This window comes from Triturus cristatus, chromosome 5_2, assembly GCF_964204655.1.
Source record: "Triturus cristatus chromosome 5_2, aTriCri1.1, whole genome shotgun sequence".
Lineage (NCBI taxonomy): Eukaryota > Metazoa > Chordata > Amphibia > Caudata > Salamandridae > Triturus > Triturus cristatus.
In genome coordinates this window covers 924,633,872-924,648,878 of record NC_140588.1, presented here as the reverse complement: position 1 = coordinate 924,648,878, position 15,007 = coordinate 924,633,872, and the positions used below count along the sequence as shown (strand labels likewise).

Below are 15,007 nucleotides of genomic sequence, written 5' to 3'. Positions count from 1 at the left end.
TGGAAATCTGTTCTTTGGCTTCTTTTGCTGCTTGAGTTTTCCTACCAGAGTATTTACTCTGTGACAGGTATTTAGTTTATGTTGTGCGGTTGCACTATAGCCTTGTTCCCCGTTTTTGGGGTCCTTATTTTGTATGCTTTGGGGACATTTTTTTTAGCTACTTATGCGCTTTGTACCCCTTATAGGGACATTGCCTTCCCTTTTCCCTAGCCTTATTTTCAGATGGGCTATGCTGGTGCAGCAGGCAGGCAACCTCTTGGCCTGATTTGCCTTCATTTCCATCTTCAACCCTTTTTGGAGTGGCCCTTCTCTGCTTTGTTGTACTCTCTGGAACACATGAATTTCTCCTGGTATGTTCCAATTGGTTCCAGCCTGGGTTCTATGATGCCAGCCTTGTCGTGCTCCTGTGACTGTTCGTTTCCAGCAATCTAGTATTTTTGTGCCTGTTTTATATATAGCTGCCATCGCAATCGTGAGATAACTGTTGTGTCTGCTGTTCTTTTTAGTCCTCTTCACCTGGGACACAATTCTCCTTGGTTATTTGGATATTTTACTGGTATTCTTTTTTAACAAGAGGTTGGGTTTCCCTTTCTTTCACGTGTCTTTCCTCCACTCCCGTCTTCGTGGGGTCCTCCTTTATTATGTGGGAGAGGTTCCATTTCCTCCCTTCTTGGTGGGGATATTTCGTTAGTTTTTCTTAGGGCCTATCCAATGTTTCCTCAAGTTTCCATGAAGTGTTCCTCAGGTTTCTTACCTGTTTCTCTTGCTTCCCTAAATTGGACAATGTGTGATTGTCAAAGTCGACTATTTGTTGCCCTTAGTTTCCGACAGCCCTTTTCGCAACTTCTGACGTGGGACAGCTCATGCAAGTCTCCTGATCTTCCTCAGCATCGCCTGGTCCTCATAGTTGCTGCGACAATGTCACCGTCACCTCTGAGTGGCATAGACTCTGTCCCCTCTGCTTGCAGGTTCTTTCCTCCAAGAATCCACTCTACCCGACTCTTGCACAATCTTCTCCAACAGCATCTTTTGTGAAGTCCTCTATTGTGGTCTACACCGGTTTCCAACGTCACTTCGCACCAGCTTCCCTGGTGAAGCTGTCCTGGTTCCTGGGGTATCCAAGAGTGGGGTGACTCTCCAACCGTCTGTCCTCCACTAGACCTTTTCAGGCTCCACTGGTAAAAGGTCCTTCTTCTTCAAAACTGCAACTGCGACCTCCCTGTTGACATCTATTAGACACAACTTCATTAATCAGAACTATCCAACATGAGATGGCAACTATTTTTTATGGTATGATTCTTGCAAGAGTTGAACATTACAAGATAGTGGTTCTTATTATGTACCCCGCCGGTACTTCCAGGAATGCATTGTGCAGCTTTATTAATTAAAACAATCCAATATAATACAGTTCCTTTTCCAACAAAATAATTTAGGAATTTATTCTTAGATAGGATAGTTTTTGCTAACCGTAAGTCCCTGTCAATTAGCAATAGAGAGGTAGTTCTGAGGGAATGAGAATGAATAATTGGATGTAGATTGATATTGACTTGATAAGTATATTGTTCATCTATTATTTAATAGATCATGATGCCAACATAGGCCTGGGATATGTGTCATGGATTGCTGAAATTGGTTGATCATTCAGAAGATGCTCATTTGAGGATGGAAAGATATGAATCCTAATGGCATCACATATACCAGTGCGATGAATCTAATTGTGGCTATCAAGACCCATTTAAGAGAGTAGACAACTAAATAAGGTATATTGTCCAATGCACTTAGTCCAAATCTACACAAAACATTTCTATAAAATGGCGTTGACTAAATTTAGGACATACTAGAGGAAAAATCGAAATGCATGTGTAAGGCTGGATCTATTTGGTTTGAAAATTGAAATGAGGCATTTTCTTTTATGAATTTGATTTGTCTCTGAAAAAGAATGTCTATGAAACAAAATTGAACCCAGTGTGTATATGGAGACACGTATAAGTTATCAATCCCCCTGAGCAATGTTGAATTATGACTACTGAAGTATAAAAAACGGTTTTAGCTTGCTAAGCTAAATCTGTCCTCTTCTGTGAATCTTCATATTTTATAAATGAGTAGTAGTACAAGTAGTAGTACAAAGCTTTATTTTGATAATTGATATCATAAAAGCACATTTACAAATTGGAACACAGTTCATAAAAAAACCCATTAAAATAGACGTCATTTTTTGGGGGGAAATGTCAGGCCTGTATATGAATCCTCGCAAGTCCACCTTGTGGGCGCTGGGAGAACGCACGAGAGTGGGTGCGTGGGCTTCCTCGGTTCAGTCGGCGGTGGGGGGACTGAAGTACTTGGGGGTGTTCTTGACGGATGTGCCGGCGGTCTCTTGGGAGCGGAATGTGGCTCCAGTGTGGGAGCGCGTCCGCTCAGACATTAAAATCTGGTCTCGTATGCCGTTGACTCTGTATGGGAGATCGGCAATATTTAAGATGGTGGCGCTCCCTCGTCAGCTACAGAACCACCCATACAAGATCCAGCCCGGTTGGTTTCGACAGGTGAACTCGGTGCTAGGGCAATTCTTGTGGGACGGGGGTAGAGTGCGTGTGGCTATACGAACGTGCTTCCTGTCCACATATTGTGGAGGGCTGGCGACCTCGGACATTCTATCATATTACCAAACTACGCATCTTCTAGTCCTTAACGAATGGTGGTATGGGGACAGGGGAGATCCGGCGTATGCGCTGGAATGGCAGCTTATGGGGCGCCACACGCTGCATACGCTCCTACACTCGGCGCCGTTGAGGGGTGCGCTGCCACCGGTCACACAGGTAGTGTTTCGAATCTGGAGGCAGGCTTTGCGCCGTATGGGATGGTGGCAAACCCTGACTCGGGAGACTCCCCTATGGCATAATGGGCACCTACCTCATTTGGCGGCACTACAGGGCTTCCAGGGATGGGATGATATTGGTATCTCAACACTGGGTGATGTAACGAGAGGGACGACACTGAAATCTTTTCATGAGTTACAGAGGGAGTTCCATATGCCGCGAGAGCAATTTTTTAGATATCTCCAGCTCCGGCACACCCTATCGCCCGACTTGGTAGGAGTCGCTTCCCGATTTTAGCCCATTGGAGGCGAAAGTCTTCATGGGGGACCTACCGGATAAAAAGATCTCCAGGATCTTTCAATCCCTGGTTATACACAGCTCCCCCACACTGAGCAAACTTCGGGGGGATTGGGAGGCAGACGTGGGCGCCCTAGAGGAGGAGGACTGGAGGGAGGCGCTGGCCGCCCCGCGAGGTGCAGCAATAGCTATGAGGCTCCGGTTGGTTCAATTTAAATACCTACACAGGGTGTATTTCACAAGAACGCGGTTGTGGCGGGCGGGACTGATTGCATCCCCGGATTGTTTGAGGTGTGGCAGGGAGGAGGGCACATTCGTCCATACTATCTGGCAGTGCGTATCGTTAGATAAGTTTTGGAGGGGAGTGTTGCCGTGCCTCTCGGAAGTGTTGGGGTGGGAGCTCCCCCGATTGCCGCGGCTGGCTATCCTTCACGTCATGGAGGATATAGGGGGTAACATATACAAACAACATCTTCTGTTGCTGGGATTTACTCTGGCCAAGCGGGATATTGCAAGGGAGTGGAAGGCGTCACAAGCCCCTTCCATGACGGGATGGAAGAACGGTTTGGATTTTTGCATGGGGCTAGAGCAGCCCGTCTTTGTGGCCAGGGGGTGCCCTCGCAAGCACTATAAGAACTGGAAACGGTGGGCAGACTATCGTGGACTTTGGCTGGAGCCCCCCGTAGAGAGGGAGATCAATCCATAGGGATAGCTGTACATGGGAGTCAGTGGCCATGGGGGGGCAACGCGGGGGCGCGAACGATGCAAGGGGAGAGCGCGATGGATGGAAGTGGGAGAGTAGGACTAGGTGGAGGAAGTGCGATCACAGGGTGTTGGGGGGAAGGGGGGATTCGGGGAGGGAAGTTGAGCGCTTTTGAATATACAATTGTCTTTTGCCTGTATGTACATGTATGATGGATATGGCAGACGTCTCTGGATTACAGGGCTCTGCATGGTGATGGCTAATTTGACACAATAAAAATTTGTTTTAAAAAAAATAAAAGACGTCATTTAAAGACCTTTCTGTTACAATAAATAATTAAAAATAGTATTAAACTTTAGCAGCTTTGTAAATATTAAGAAAGATTTAATAAAAATTTATCACATAGCCTTCCTCCTAATCAGCCATGCCCAATTTAGGAATTTGGGGGCATATGTATAAAGGGAAAAATTAGTCGCAAACGCTGCGAATCGCTAAAAACAGCGTTTGCGACTGATTTTTCGCACTTTCATATGTATGACACACTTCCACACAGAAAACTAAGAAATCGCTAATTTAGCGATTTCTTAGGCTGCGAAACATGTAAACTGCGAATTTCCTTGCGAATACTTAATTTGCGATTTCTTAGCTGACCAATAATCGCTAACAAGAAATCGCAAACTAAGAAAAATCGCAAGCACATGTATGAAAAAGTCGCAAATTGCGAATTTACGAAAATCACAATTTAAGAAATCGCTATTAACACCAATTGCTTGCAGGTGATAAACTGGTGCAAGGTACTTAAACCACCCCACAATGCAACAGACCCACCCACAATGGCAGCAATGTTCGTGATAGCCAGGAGGCTGCGTATTTGGGCCCTTGCTCAGAGGAGAATGAGACAGGAACGTATATTCAGGCTGCGCATCACTCTGTTCCAGCACACTGAAGAGGACATCTATGACAAATACAGACTGCACCCACAGACCACAATGGACCTGATTGAGGAGCTGAAACCCTACTTGGAGCACCCTACACGCAGGACACAAACAATTCCCACACATGTGCAGGTCCTGTGCTCCCTGCACCTCCTGGCGTCAGGGAGTTTCCAACGGGTAATAGCGGAGGTTGGTGGGGTGTCACAGAGTACACTTTCGCGTTTCTTCCATGCCTTCCTAGATGCAATGCTACAGAGGCTCTCACATCACATTTACTTCCCCACCACCCAACAGGCAGTACAGCAAACAAAACTGGACTTCTACCACATTGCACGTTTCCCCCACGTCATTGGCTGCATCGACGGGACCCATGTGGCCATCACACCCCCAGCAGCAACTGAATATATCTACAGGAATCGGAAATGCTACCATTCCCTCAACATACAGATTGTGTGCAACGCAAAGTATCTCATCACAGACATCGTACCCAAATACCCCGGCAGTACACATGACTCTTTCATCTTCAGACACAGTGGAATACACAGACGTCTGAGTGCTGGAGAGTTTGGGGAGGGGTACCTGCTAGGTAAATACATGGCACACATCAATACATCCACTACATCACTTGAGGGGGGGGACATTGACTTACCTATTGTGTTTGTCCATGCAGGTGACAGTGCCTATGCAGTGCGCGACTTCATCCTGACCCCATATCTGGATCCTGGAAATGCAAGTGAGAGGAGCTGCAACAGGGCACACAGATCTACACGCTGCCTCATTGAGCGTACCTTTGGAATCCTGAAGAGCCGCTTCAGGTGCCTGCATAAAAGTGGAGGCACACTGCAATACAGCCCTGAGACCTGCTGTAAAATCGTGGCAAGCTGTGCAATGCTACATAACATGGCAATGAGGAAAGGCACCACAATTGATGTGACCGATACAGACACATCGGATGCCCTGCTCCCCCTGCCAGACCAGCATCAGGAGTCGGTGCAGCTGCTGGACGCCAGAGACGGACTGAGATCACACAAAACTACTTCTAGGTGAGTAATGATGAAAAAAGACAAAAATAGCCTGATAATGTGTTAAGTGTTTATTCACACTTCACATTGAAGAAAATATAGCTGTCCCCAGCACATGTTGTGCACACAGTGCAGGTAATGCACAAGTATTTGTGCATACAGCAGTTTAGGGTTAATGCACCCGTGTTGCAGTGAGTGTCACCGCACATGTTCACCTCTTCCGGTGACGTCCAGGCTGAGTGCCCCCCATGGTGTTCCCTTGGGATGTATGACGTTACAACGCACACTTTTACAACGCATGCACTTACAACGCATTTTTTACAACGCAAAATCCATTACAACGCACTACACTTACAACGCATGACACTACAACGCATTTTTAAAAACTACCTTTACAACGCATACCATTACAACGCATAATATAAAATTGCATTTAAGGTAAGTATTAGATAGTATAGGGGTAAAAGTTACTATTCTAACTCCAGGGGGTGCAACAGTAGGGTAAGTGTTGGATAGTATAGGGGTAAACATTACTATTCTAACTCCAGGGGGTGCAACAGTAGGGTAAGTGTTGGATAGTATAGGGGTAAAAATTACTATTCTAACTCCAGGGGGTGCAACAGTAGGGTAAGTGTTGGATAGTATAGGGGTAAAAATTGCTATTCTAACTCCAGGGGGTGCAACAGTAGGGTAAGTGTTGGATAATATAGGGGTAAAAATTGCTATTCTAACTCCAGGGGGTGCAACAGTAGGGTAAGTGTTGGATAGTATAGGGGTAAAATTTACTATTCTAACTCCAGGGGGTGCAACAGTAGGGTAAGTGTTGGATAGTATAGGGGTAAAAATTACTATTCTAACTCCAGGGGGTGCAACAGTAGGGTAAGTGTTGGATAGTATAGGGGTAAAAATTACTATTCTAACTCCAGGGGGTGCAACAGTAGGGTAAGTGTTGGATAGTATAGGGGTAAAAATTACTATTCTAACTCCAGGGGGTGCAACAGTAGGGTAAGTGTTGGATAGTATAGGGGTAAAAATTACTATTCTAACTCCAGGGGGTGCAACAGTAGGGTAAGTGTTGGATAGTGTAGTGTAATATTATGCGTTGTAATGGTAGGCGTTGTAATGGAATGCGTTGTAAAGGTAGTTTTTAAAAATGCGTTGTAGTGTCATGCGTTGTAAGTGTAGTGCGTTGTAATGGATTTTGCGTTGTAAAAAATGCGTTGTAAGTGTAGTGCGTTGTAAAGGTTGTTCCCCGTTCCCTTGGCCTGCACCCTGTCTGGCACTGCGGCGTCTTTCCCCTGGCAAGGTGGGAGTGATGCTGCTACGACTTGAGGTGTCCTCACTCTCGGCAGAGGCCATGAGTGCGCTGCCACCAGCATTGGCCATCTGCAGCTGCTCCACAGCAGTGGTCACCTGCGCAAGTCCACGGGCAATATCCTGGCAGCAGTGTGCCATCTCAACCTGCATAGTTACGCTTCTGTGTGTTAGGGTGCTGGTGGTGGTGCAGAGGCGGTTCACGGCCTTGGTGTAATTTTGTAGGCGTGCATTGGCACGTCGGCCAGCCCTGTCATTTGCGGGTTGGTTTTGCCTCAAAGTGTCACACAGCTCATGGATTGCCCCTGCCATGGCCACGAAGCCCTCCCCCATGTTCTTGTGGTCCTTGTGTATGCGGCATAGCTGCCCATTAATTGACCGTAGTGCTTTGCTTTGCAGGCGCTGTTCCTGCAGCATGCCCTGTTCCAGGCCTGCGAACACGGATCCCACAGCTTCAGTCGCAGTGCTGCTCCTGGGCCTTGATCTGCATGTGTCCTGCGGTGTACTCCTTGGCCTTTGTGGCTCATGGATGGGCATGTGTGACACACCCTGACTCCCCTCTCTCCTGTCGGTGTCATCCTCTGTGGCAGGTAATTCGTCCTCAAATGGAGGCAGTGGGGGCATATGTGCGCACTTCCTGCACTGGATTGGCTGCTGCTCAGTGTCATCACTGGAGTCCGCTGGGTGTGCAGGCTCCTCACCCTCTGCGCTGTCTTCTTGGGCCCTGGAATGTGCTGTGGATGTAAAGGGGACTACATGAGTTTGTGTTATTGTCTGCGTGTGGCAATCAATAAAGTTCCAACTGTTTTTCTTGGCTAACCTCTGACACTGTATCATTCACTTATCCCCAACCCACATGTTGCATTTAATTTCCTTTGTCTCATGGACACACTGTCAGACACAGTACTACGAGTCCCATGATGTATTGCTGGGTGTGCTGTAAGACCTGGGCTGGAATGACATTTTGGGAGTTGACTATGCGCATTTGGAGAAGTGTGCATGGGATGGGGAGGAGTGCAGATTGATTTTGCATGCATCTTACCTTGACTGCTGGATGCAGGGTCGGAGCTGTCTATGTCAGCCACACCACCGACGCTCTCAGGCAGGAGAGTAGACTCCACAAGCTCCTCATGGGGGGTTGACTGCTCTGCAGTGGATGGTCCTCCTCCAGTCTGATTAGCGTCCTTCAGTCTGGCTGCCACCCTCTCCTTGGACCTCTGGCGCATGTCGTACCACAGCTTGTGCAGCTCTTCAATGGTACGTGTGGTGACTCCCACTGCATTCACCTTGTTCTGTATTTCAAGCCATATTTTCCTCTTCCTGGCCTCTGGGACACACAGTGCCTTCTTGCCGAAGAGGAGCTCATGGCTGCAGACCATCTCCTCAATGAGGACCTCCTGCTCCTTTTCAGAGAATTTATGCTTTCTCTTCCTTTTCTCAGCATCCTTGCCCTGCTTTTCTGTGGTGGAATCCATTGCTGGTTGCACTCTCCTTGGATGCCTCCTCTCGCTCCCCAAGCAGCCTCTGGGTGTGGCTCAGGTGAGCAGGTGCAGGAAATCACTCCAGTTTCCTGTTTGTGATGTCATCAGGCTGCACCTGGATTGCAGATTCCCGTTTTTGCGATTTCTTAATTAGCGAATTTTGCTATTAAGAAATCGCAAAACGGGTGTCTGAGAATAATTTGCGATTTTTAAGAAATCGCGATTTATTTGCAATTTATTTTTTACATCCCGCTTAGCGAATCTCAATTTGCAAATCGCTAAATATCGCAAATTAGTATTCGCTAAACGGGATTTTGATACATACGCAGACTGAAGTTGTACTAACGTCAGCCTTGAGTATTCTAAGTGCAACAGAGTGGTCCCTAGTTCCAAGCTGCAGACACACAGGTTTTAGCCATTTCAGTCTGGGTTTCGAATAGGCTGGGCATACAAAAAGAAAGTGGGGAATATTTTCAGTAACACCTAAGCAATTTGGGCAATCCACAGGGGTTTGGTGCGGAGGCTTCCACTTACTAGTGCGATCACGAAGAGGGAGGGTGCCCAACCTAAACTGAATAAAAAGAGATCTTTCCCTAGGCTTCATAATAAAATCTAGATAGGGCTCCAGGCAGGGCGTAGACTTATGCTGCCAAAATGCCTCAGTCAACCTACCTTGATTTGGGTCACTCTGTTCTTGGTTATCAACCCATACCCAAAAAGCTCTCTTAATTTCTGCCTTAAATAACGGTGCCCCAGACTCCCAAGCAGTTGCAAGACCTATTGTCAAAAGAAGCTTCTTTATATTAACTAGCCATCCAATTTTGTGAGCTCCTTGGAGATTCATAACCTCTCTTAAGCCATCAGCGTATCTGGAGAGCTCTGGAGTACGCCATAACCGCGCCCAATATAAAAGAGGACGCAGAGTGACTAGGTCTTTAATAGAACGCCGACCCAAGTCACTCAAGAGTGGCTTGGTTGGGGTGCCCCTCGGGAGCGATACAAGCTCCCTAAAAAACTTATTTTCTGAGGTAGCTAGCACATCTACACAACCAAAGCCCCAAAGTTCTGCACCATAGAGGGCGCTGCCTACGGATTTTGCAGCGTAAATTTCCAGAGCAGGAGCAATGGACTTGGTGGAAGAGGCACGAAGTTCCCTCCCTAATACTCCTACTAATCGCTTATGATTTAGCGCCATTTTATCAATGTGAGGCTGCCATTTAAATTTATCCGAGATTCTAATCCCCAAGTAGTCAAACTCTTTGACGCGCTCTAATGGCATCCCGTCGAGAATCAAAATAGATCTAGACGATTTACTCGGGTTAAAATAAAGGAGCTTAGTTTTAGAAGTATTGATGGCAAGGCCCCTCAGCTTACAAAATAAAGAGAAACGGTCCAACGGCTTCTGTAAACCTGACGGAGTTTTCGATACTAACAACGTATCGTCCGCAAAAAGTAGTGCGGGGACTTTATCACCCGCCAGGACCGGGGCGTCGGCATTGACTTCAAGCAAAAAAGAAACTACACCGTTCACAAATAGCGTGAAGAGTGTAGGAGCCAATACACATCCTTGGCGGACCCCTCTATTCACAGGAATTTTAGCAGTTTTTTGCTCCTGCGACCCCATCTGATGCGAGCATAATTACCATTATGTATACGAACCAGGAGGTTCAAGATGGGCGGGGGAATCCCCATCTCCTGCAGGACCAGCCATAGGCGGTCACGGGGGACTAAGTCAAAGGCGGTCTTCAGGTCAATAAATGCCAAGTAAAGACCGCCCTTGCCAATGGTAACCACCTTCCAATATAAAAGCGCCAGCCTAAATGCCTGGTCAATCTTACTTGTACAGGCCCTAAAGCCCGCCTGGAACTGTGAGATAATGTTATTTTCATCCGCCCATGAGAGGACCCTCTCCAGGAGAACCCTGCCAACCAACTTCTGCCCAGCGTCTATGAGACTAATTGGACGGTAGTTGGCGGGGTCCCCCCTTGGGCCCCTCTTATAAATAGGGATTACTTCGGCCCCTTTCCAAGAATTCGGGACCGGTGAGCCTTCCAGCAGAGCATTAATAAGAAACACAAAATAAGAGGCCCATCCCTCAGTATTAGCTTTAAATAAATCACCCGGAATGCCATCTTGCCCTGGAGCTTTAGCGGGTACAATCTTATTTATAGCGGCCTCCACCTCTTTCTTCTCTATCCTATTGAATGAAACCTGAACAGGATCGGTGGCTGTGGTTCCACTAGGAGGCCCTAGGCCACCTGATTGCTCATCCACTACATACAATTTCCTAAAGTGCTCAAACCAGTCCCTATCCGTTATATGGCTAGGAATTTGGTCCAAATCGCGGCCATTGGATCTTCTCACTAAAGTCCAAAAAAGCTCGCCGTTCTTAGACTGGCTCGCAGTTTTTAGCCTATCCCAATGTAGTTCTTCCCATTCCCTCTTAGCATCTACAATGGCCTGCCTATATTGCAGTCTTGCCAGCCGGACATTACCCGGGATGATAGATTTAATAGCAAGGACCAAACTGGCTTTTTTCAGTTTGCAATTCCTGTTGAACCACTTTTGTGGTGGCTTAGCACTTATCAAGCGTTTTTTACTAGGATCTAAAAACAGGCTACCAATCAAATCTATGGTGTACTCATAAATTGTTACTGCAGCGACAGGCCCAGCCCTATCCTTACATGCTGCAGAAAGCCTGAGAGTCTGGTCACTAAGGATTTCTTCTAGGGTACTTAATCTTAGCCCATTCAAAATGAACTTGGGCCATTTGAGAAATCTATTGCAATTGGATGATAAAACTGTCCTAGTTAGCATTCTTGATCCAGTAATAGAGGTGTGCTCCTTCCTATGCCACATTTCCAACATTGTAAGGGACAAGGGGTTATGATCACTACTTACTGATGGTATAATGACCATATCATCCACAAACTTCCATGCCCTCCTGTCGATCAATATATAGTCAATTCTACTTTGACAGGGGACCCTATTATATGTAGTTGGTCCCATTGCATCGGAAGTCGTGCGCCCATTTGCAGCTCTTAACCCAAATTCTAACATTAGGGCTTTCAATTGAATGACAACCGGTAACCATCTCTTCACTGGCTTAAGCGACAGAGAAGGGATGCCCCATCTGACATCCTCATCATAGATTCCCAGAGTATCATCTGCTGCTAAAGGCTCAAAAGAGCAATTAAGGTTGCCAGCAGCCAAAATAAAGGAATAAGAGGGACAGGAAAGGAGCATATCAGAAAGAGCAGAGATGGTAGAGGATTTCCCCCCCCTTGGGTACCTCTAGCATATATATTAAAAAGTTCCCAGGTATTATTACTCTTCGTACCCTTAAGAGAGAGTCTCATTACATCTAAGGTAGAACAAGAATGGTGAGTGATCTTAAGGTTAAGCTCTGCCCTAACCCATACCATGAGTCCTCCAGATGGACGTCCTCGGCCTACCGAGGTAGCTGGTACATGGAAACAGGAAAAACCAGGCTTATACAGCGGTTCAAGGCTCCAGGTTTCCTGAAATAAACACAAATCATACCCATCAATAAAGTCATTCCAGTCCGGTAGGGAAAGCTTATTTCGTAGGCCCGCCACATTCCACGAAACAAGCTTAAAATGGCAGGAAAGACCATCGCAGGAGATTAAGGGACTTGGAGAATGGTCCGAGTATCTGCCAGCAATGTTGTTAGCTCTCTGTGGTACACTGGCAGGAGTTGATAATTCAGAACCCAAAAGCTGGAGTAGTGCAAAAGGACTAGTAATGCAACAGCCTAAGGGGAACAAGGGGGTAGTCGGTACTCCTACTCTATCCTGGAGTCAATCGACAGCCTCCAAACTGCTAAATCGATTTTGAATAGGTGTCAAATCTATGGGTAGTAAGGGCCTAAGCCAACCCCCATGCGGCAGCCCCCTCCCATTCCATTGTACTAGTGTCCACCCATCCGCTAAAGATGTAAAGTGACCTGGGGGATAAAAATAAGTCAATGGAAGAGAGCGAATAGTTACTCCCAAGCTGGGGTGTCTCCAGTTACAAATATGCTCGACTATTTTAGGGTCGTTGAAATTGATCAAAATGCAATCCCCCCTTATGTTCTTGGCCAGGTGTCCTACCCATGGGACCCTCCTAACCATAAGTATTTTACACACTATATGTGGTGGTAGTGGTCTATTTTGATTTAACAAATGGACAACCCTGTTCCTCAAAGTTACAGGAGATTCAACTTCATGCTTACTCAATTCAGGGACCCCTGCTAGGATTACCACAAACGGACAGGCTTCCGGGGGTAAATTTAGAATATTTTCCCCCTAGAAACCTGGCCTATAGAGGCCCGACCACCCTCACTAAGCTGGGGTGTGTTATCCTGATAAGATTTACTGCCAGCAGCTGCAGCTATACTCTTATTGGTTTCGATTAGGACCTGATGATCTATGGTCAATGCTGAGTGATCTTTCGGAACAGCCGGGACAGCTGGAACATTTTCTCCTCTGACTTTATCCAGTGATTGGGAAACCCTGGAGTGAGCATCCTATTTTAGGGAATCAATGATTCCCACAAAGTCATGCTCAATCCTTAATAAGTGCTGTTCAATTTTACTTAATCTATCCTCTACTGGACGAAGGAGAAGTCTAAATATATCAGACATATTAGTCAGCTCGGGGGCCATCCCTTCTGCCCTGTCAGCTTGGCATGTCCCCCCGCTTGCAGCCTGACATGGAGTTCTGATGGATGATGGGTGAGCTAAAGGTGCAATTATATTTGCTGTAGTATCCGTATTAGGCTGCTCCAATATGGCAGGGATTATCCTAGTGTTTCTAGTGTGCCTCGTGGCTTTCCTTTTCTTCCCGCCATTATTGTTAGACAACCCTTGCTTATGCTTAGGAATAGCCCCTGGGTGTCTCTCCCGCAGTTGCCTGGTGTTATTCTCCATAACTATACTGGGATAGGATGGCAACATATGGGGAGATGTCAATAACGAATCGGAAGCCATGGAATGTTCCCCCAAGGCAACATGAGATGTACCACAGGGTGATGAATGTGTAATCAGGGGTTCTGAAAATGGTAATACAGCAATACCACTATTTTGGCCTTGATGGACAGGAGACCGCACATTAGCAATGTGTCCCATTGAAGTCCTGCTGGTCCTCGCGAGGTCCTGGGAAACTCAACGTTCCATTATCGTGATCTCCTGATCTATAACACTATTTACCCTGGTAATAAACTGGTCCATAGTTCCTGTGAGGTTAGCATTAACCGCTCTAACTCTGGCCTGCTTTGGGGGCATGACAAGACCAGCTAATCAATAGAAAGAGTAGGATGCAATGTACTCACAAATCGTTCCCCAGCCGTAATGAAAGAGGGGTGGCCCGTCCCGTCCTTGCACGTTCTTGAACGGGCTTAAACGGGCCCGCCCTTGGACCGGGCTTAGCCCGGCGCCGCCCGCGCGGCGGTAGGGGCGTTGTCGCTTTAAAGTTCCGGTGCGGGAGGGAGGGGCCGCTGTTGATGACGCTGCCCCTCTACCTCCTGGTACGTGAAGTCCTCCGGTAGCACGGTGATTATTTTGCCCCCACTGCTGGCTCCTGTAACGCTGCGCGTCCCGCGAGGCGGTAGGGGCGAGGTTCCTTTGAAGTTCCGGTGCGGGAGGGAGGGGCCGCTGTTGATGACGCTGCCCCTCTACCTCCTGGTACGTGAAGTCCTCCGGTAGCACGGTGATTATTTTGCCCCACTGCTGGCTCCTGTAAGAAGATATATGACTTGACAAATGGGTTGCACATAGGAGTACAAATTGGTGTATAAATCGAGAGGTGAACCGCTACTACCTATTCCTTAAGATGAAATGGAATGGGGCATGTGATGTTATGTAAATGGATTTCAAACTGTATACATTTTTTTGTTTTTGTAAATGGTTTTAATTATGTGTAAATTGTTTGTTATTTGTAGCTCTGAAGAAGTCTCTTTATAGAGACGAAAGGCGTTGGGTACTGAGAATCCTTTTCTTACCTTGTGAAGAATTGAATAAATAAGTTTCTACAGAAACTAGGACTCTTGTGGATAAATTGCTGTGCAATCTATGCTATACAAAGCCAAGAACTATTTGAATTCTGATAATTAAGTGTGTGTGCTGGTCATGTTTGTTTAATTCTATTAAGGGAAATAGCCTTACAAGGAAGGATAGGGGACTGTCCATCCTGATCAGAACACCACATCAAGGGAATTACATAAGGTGTGAGTGTCTTTTGCCTCAGTCTCTCTCTGTAAATCACTCATATTTTATATGTACACTGTGCGGTTCTTTTTCATTTAACCTACACTACATGATTAACCTGGTAAAACAAGCTGCTTAAAGCTCCCTCAAGATAAGCCTGAAAGTTGCTCTCCACAGCTACCACTTTGAGAGCTTTCCAAAGATAATCAAAGACCACTAAAATCACCATAA

The 15,007-nt window shown here is 46.6% G+C and overlaps 1 protein-coding gene across 3 annotated transcripts in view; it reads right to left on the bottom strand.

Annotated features, from left to right (window-relative positions):
* Positions 1 to 5,829: 5,829 nt before the first annotated feature.
* The window catches only part of LOC146829437 (uncharacterized), a 112,352-nt gene continuing 103,174 nt past the window's right edge, over positions 5,830 to 15,007 (bottom strand). For 2 of the 3 annotated variants that reach the window (XM_085608123.1, XM_085608122.1), the window contains exon 6: positions 5,830 to 14,306. In XM_085608123.1, the coding sequence (XP_085464249.1) occupies positions 10,153 to 11,814 (1,662 nt within the window). In that variant the 5' untranslated portion in view covers positions 11,815 to 14,306 and the 3' untranslated portion in view covers positions 5,830 to 10,152. The remainder of the gene's footprint in view (positions 14,307 to 15,007) is intronic. The other variant, XM_085608124.1, reaches the window with a different exon arrangement.